Here is a 6,042-nt window from a genome sequence, read left to right as displayed (position 1 = left end):
TTTATATAATAATAACTATTTTGAAGCAAACTTCATGACAAATTAAATCACATAAGTAGCACTGATAAATAATGTCATTCTTTTGTATTGAGTATCAAAAAACAAATCGTGACAATTTTCTAACTTTTGAGAAGTTTAATAATTTTTGAAAAGGATATTTAGAAGCATATATCTACATCACAAGAGAAATTGTTAACAAAAACAAATGAATTTAGACTACATCATGTTAACCTCATATATTGGAACATTACATACTAATGTGTATATTAAGTAAAAAAATAATTATTATATCATCATAATTATTTTCCTCAAGTACTCGAGTTTAAAGAATATACCCTCTTAGGATAGAACAATTTACTTCATTAGAATAGTGGTACCTCATATTCCGATTAACTTTGAACTCACTCAACGACAATAAATCACACGAATGTTTTTAAAATGCAAGAAGAAGAAGAGTAGAAGATTAAAAAGAAGTTGTGGTTAAAAAATGAGAGGCAACCCCTCTATTTATAGTCAACAAAGGGTAGTATGAACAAGTGTTTTTTTGTGTCTTATCTGAAAAGTCACAACTTATTGGAAAAGTCACAACTCTTTGGAAAGTAACAACTTATCAAAAAAGTCACAACGCATCGAAAAAGTCACAACCTAAATTAGGGATATTATAGTAATTTAACATTCAAGTTAGGAGTTCATGCTTTTAAGGTAATATATATATATATATATAACCGTTGGTTTCTTTTTAAGGTTTTAAAACTTGCTTCCCCAAATATTTTTATTTTATATATATAAAAAAACTCATCTATTACTTTATATAATTGTTTTGCTTGATTTGTATAAATGTACTTCAGATTTATTTTTTCCTTGATTTGAATAAATTGTTCTTCATCCTTGCCAATGTATGAAATCTCTTATTTTGTATCAATGAATTTTTGTAGCTAAATGTAAGTTGACGAATTGTAAAAATTACTAATCGTGTTATTTATAAAAAAAAATTATGCTTATATATATATAAGTAAGTAAATAAATATTTACTTGTAATTTATGTTATTTAAAAATTTGATGTAAGAAATAATTTTATATTATAGAAAGATTTGGAAAAGAATATGAATTATACAGAGTGACTATATTAAAAAAAAGTATTTATTTTATGAAATAAGAATATAAATAAAATAAAAACAATACTTATAATATTGAAAAAACATTTTTATTTTTTGAAGTGAAAAATAGAGTGGTGAGTTTGGAATTAGTTTTTTTTTTTTTCAAATATAGATGATCTCTTCTGAATTCATTCAGATAAAAATAGAGAATTGAGGGTGGATTGTGTTATGTTGTAGCGCGCAACCCAAAGAAACTAATTTCTTTGTTTTGTATATTTTGATTCCTACTGAATGAAAAGGATTGGTGTATTTGTGAATTGTGCAGGATTTGGAGAGAAATGAATCAACTCTCAAATGCCTTTTCTTTGCTGAATTTGGATGTTGCAGATAGCCAAGCTGAGATTACTAATGGAGATACTGATAGAGTAACAGGAGAAGGTCAGAAAGAAGTAGATTATACATAGATATGCAACTACCTTCTTTTTGTAACCCTTGCATATTGCTTTTGTTTGCAAGTAATGATAATCTGCGAATTATACAGGTAAAGAGAAGGGGACAGATGGCAGCCCAGGAGAGATGAAAGTAGATGAGCATCAAACAAGGGTTCAGAAGCTAGAACCAGTTTCAGGAGAGTGCAAATTGCCACTTGTATGGATTGACCTTGAGATGACCGGTAATCATTAGGTTACGCTGCTGTGGAATGATATGTGTTTCCTGTCCCTTTAAGGGTTTAGAGTGTCCATGAATGGCATGTTGTTCGTCTAATTATATTGATTGACTTTTGCACCCAAGGTGTGGCCAAGTGGTCAATCAAGTGAATTGTGAGTCATGAGGTCTCGTGTTCAATTTCTAGTGGAGGCAAAACCTCTAGGTCATTTCTTCCCATCTATCTAAGACTTGGTTGACAGTACATTGGTGGGAGGTAGTAGGTAAGTCGTAGAATTAGTTGAGGTTTGCGTAAGCTGACCTAGAATCGATTATAATTTCTTTTAATATTGATGAAGTTTTCTCAATAGGCCGATGCCACCAGAGTCATGTTAAGATAGTTGTTTTGGGATACTCTTGATTATATCCTTCCCTTGGCTATGTATCTTATGCTATGAAGGCGTCCTCCACACCTCTTAACAAATCCATCTTCTCATTTATTGATTTAAACAAGAGTCTCTAAGCTTCTTTCGATCTTGTTGCCAGAGGTTGTTTTAAGTTCTCAGTATCAAAAAACAACTATTTGATTCCTTATGCTGATAGTCAAAGATTAATCTTTCATCCCATTGTCCAGGTCAGTTATGGCCTCCTCTCCCCCACTCTGCTCTTTGGTGTCCAGCAATACTTTTAGTCGAGTTATTTCCATAAAAATGGGGGGTTTTGTGAAACAAAAAGCTTTATGGAATGATTGTAGTAACACGTAACACACTAAGCAGGATTTGTCTATTTTGTAAAATCAATAGAAGATGAAACTAGGGTATTTATGTTCCCCACAAGTTCATAACGCACTAAACCCTATAGTAGTAACCTTGTCTGGTGTCTAGCATACAAAGTCGGTAAGTTAGATATCTTCTAAGTGGCTGGTTGCCCAAATAAGTTAATTTGACCATGCAACTTGGTCCGTCTACGGGTGTATTCTTCACTAACCCTTACCTTTGACCCCAGATTAACTATCCTCGGGGATAGGTCAAGTTATTAGATGATGGTTGATGCCCTCAAATTTCTATTGTATAATCTCTTTTCCCATTCGTTACCTCTTTGGTCCTGTAAGTAGGAATAAGACGAGTTCTAACATATGCATCTGTTAAAAAGCAATCAAAGCGAAGAGAAGTACAATATATGCATAAACACTATTCAAGAATTACTAATTAATAGGTCTACGTTGTTAATTCCTCATGGTTCCCACAACCCTAATTGTGGAATTAGCTATTCATGCTTGTTTGATCACAATTCATATTAATTGAGTTAAAATAAATCATGAACTTACAAGAATAATTAATGAATTCCTGAATCTTGAATTGAAGAACAAAAGATTGCAATATAACCCAACGATTTCAAGAATTAAAATGGAAAAGTGTTTCACATATTAATTCCCAAAAGTAAAAACTAAGTTTTCAACTGTCTAACTCTAAAAAATAAATAAAAACGACTATTTATAGATGTCTAATCCTAAATAAAGTAGACTTAAAAAAATATAGAAAAACTAGGATTCGGTAGTTCCATCTACGGTTCCTGGTCTACAGCTTGTAGGTCAAACGACGGCTCGTAGACCCCCCTCGTAGAAAACAACTTCAAAATTCATCCGGACTCTTTCTACGGGAATGATCTACAACTCGTAGATCTTGGCACGGCCCGTCATACAACTCGTAGTCCAAAGTACTGGACTCAATCATCTTTGATCCATTCACCGAAGGATTGATTTTGGTGTTAATTTATCTTGTCTTGTGGATGATTATTATCAACATTTTTTCTTTTTAAATTGAAAGATTTGCTAAGAAGTGCTCCCTCTTTCCCAATTTATGAGACACTTTTTTCTTTTAGTCAGTCCCAAAAATATGACATCTTTCTATATTTAGTAATAATTTAACATTTTAACTTTAAAATTATCATTTTGCTTTAGTGAGATGATTTCTAACCACAAGAAATTATATGACTTGTTTTAGATCACAACTTTCCAAAGCCTTTTTTTCCTCTTAAACTCTGTGCTCAGTCAAACACTCTCACATAAAATGGGATCAAAGGAGTATTATCTTTGTTGTGTTCTTTTTTATTTAGTTTTTTTATTTATTCGTGCAATATTCTTTTAGAATTTTGTTTCATTTCTCGCTTAAAGAAGAAGGGACCCTTGTCACTTTTTTTCGCTTCTCGCTCTCGAGAACACTGGATAGAAATCATGGACAATGAGGCACACACCTTAATGCCTTGTCTACAGTAAAACACAACTTAAGTGAGGCAAACTGCTCTTTTTGAAGCTTCAGCCTTCAGGTTCATGATAGAAGTTTGCTCAGCTTGGGTCCATAGCCTCCCTTGTGTTGCCTATATATTGTATACTCCTAGGTTGGCTCAAATATACACAACTTCTTCTGATTAGTGCTCGACCAAAGCAGGGGATGGCGTCAGATTAGGTAATATGTCACTAGGTAGACTTTGTGACTTGTGTACCAGGTTGAGCTTACAACTGTAGATGAGGATGATAGATGTTGCTCCGCATTCTGGTACTGAAAATAGTCCTCATAATCAACACCATTCAGGGTAATAAAAAGAGGTGTTCAATCCCTTTTAGATCTAGTGAAGGTAAGATTCCAGTACCATTGGTCTAGACTACCATTTTCCTTTTTGGAATAGGAAGATGAATTTGAAAATTATTTTGAAGCAAAAAAGAATTAGAGGACGTACTAGAAGAAGAGAAAAAAGAATTTTCAGAGTAGGGACTCAAATTCTTGTCTCTAGTAAAAGAATTTTTAGAGTAGGGAGAAAGAGTTTTCAATGTTGGGACTCATACCCTTAGCAGTTGTAGAAATTCAAGATCAGAGGAGTACATTGGTCATGTAAAAAGTAGCATTGTCGGTCACCAAAGATATAGTGGCACCGGTTAGGGTAATAGAATGAGGTGTTCGATCCCTTTTGCATCGAGTGAAGGTAAGATTCCAGTTCCATTGGTCTGGACTACCATTTTATTTTTTGGAATAGGAAGATGAATTTGTATTTTTTTGAAAAGCAGAAAAGAATTAGAGGACGTACTAGAAAAAGAGGAAAAAGAATTTTCAGAGTAGGGACTTAAATTCTTGTCTCTACTAGTAAAAGAAATTTTTGATTAGGGAGAAAGAGTTTTCAGTGTGACGCACACCCTTAGCTTTTGTAGAAATTCAAGATTAGAGGGGTACGTTGGTCATGTAGAAAGTAGCTTTGCCGTTCACCAGACAGAGTGGAACCATAACTTTCACCATAGAGATGAACGATGTTTGAATAGAAAGTGGAGCACCAATTGTTGTAGAGCGTTGTTCTAGACACTGGAAGGAAGAAAAAGGGGAAATCATTGGCCAGGTGGACGACACACATTGATCGGCATTGCCTGCGATTCTTGAATAATCCACATCACTTCTACTTCCATTGGAACACAAGATTCCTATTAGTTGTGACAAAGGCCGTTATCCATAATTTGATTTTATCTTTGGAAAATTCCTCAATATCTTTTTCTTTCTCAACAAAATGTTTTTTTTGTTCGGTAGCGGAAGCTATTTGAGTCTCTACCAATACCATGTAAAAAAAGAAAAAAAAGATGTGATGTTTGAGAATGAATTGCTTGATTATTCCCTCAAGCATGTTGGGGTTTAAATAGTGTTTACAAGTAATCCTAAAAAGGTAAGATAAAGTAATTCTTGTTTCTAATTATACAATTAAGACTTTATACCTTTCCAATATATTTAAGGAATGTGATATTGCCATATTAATAATTTCGTAATTCTTAACCAGATCCTAAAGAGTAGACTATTATGTGCATCAAGATTTTGAGGGCCTTGTAAGTCCTCTTAAAAGAGATGGTGCCTCCAAAATGCGTACACAGGTGCACGGTTTTCGTAAGCTTGTGTTGCCGTCCTTGAGAGTGAGAAGAGTGAATATCACTCTTTAAGTGGGGGTGTAATCGATATATTTTTTGTCTATGTATTCATAGTAAGCACTTTATAGAGCATTCTTACCTACTACTTGTCTTTGTTGCAAGCACAAGTGAACGTTACTGAAAAACTGGAAAGACTTCAAGAAACTTTTTATGGGTGCGACAGATGGTGCTAGCAAGATTCACTTAGTTAATTGGGAGGCTGTTCCCAACGAAGTGGGGTTGTCTAGGGGTAAAAGATCTCAAGGTGTTTAATAGAGTTTATTGGAGAAGTAGTTATGGCGATTTGTGGTGGAGGAGGCCGCCTTATTGAGGGTAGACAAATATGGTACATCAGGAGGGGGG

At 33.9% G+C, this 6,042-nt stretch overlaps 1 protein-coding gene across 1 annotated transcript in view; it reads left to right on the top strand.

Annotated features, from left to right (window-relative positions):
• Window positions 1-1,435: 1,435 nt before the first annotated feature.
• The window catches only part of LOC107060029 (oligoribonuclease-like), an 8,662-nt gene continuing 4,055 nt past the window's right edge, over window positions 1,436-6,042 (top strand). The window contains exons 1-2 of the mRNA XM_015307320.1: window positions 1,436-1,535; window positions 1,639-1,770. Coding sequence (XP_015162806.1) covers window positions 1,436-1,535; window positions 1,639-1,770 — 232 coding nt within the window. The remainder of the gene's footprint in view (window positions 1,536-1,638; window positions 1,771-6,042) is intronic.

Source organism: Solanum tuberosum, unplaced genomic scaffold (genome assembly GCF_000226075.1).
Source record: "Solanum tuberosum cultivar DM 1-3 516 R44 unplaced genomic scaffold, SolTub_3.0 scf00053, whole genome shotgun sequence".
NCBI classification, from domain to species: Eukaryota; Viridiplantae; Streptophyta; class Magnoliopsida; order Solanales; family Solanaceae; genus Solanum; species Solanum tuberosum.
Note: the sequence above shows the minus strand (reverse complement) of the source record. Positions and strands in the feature narration are given on the sequence as shown.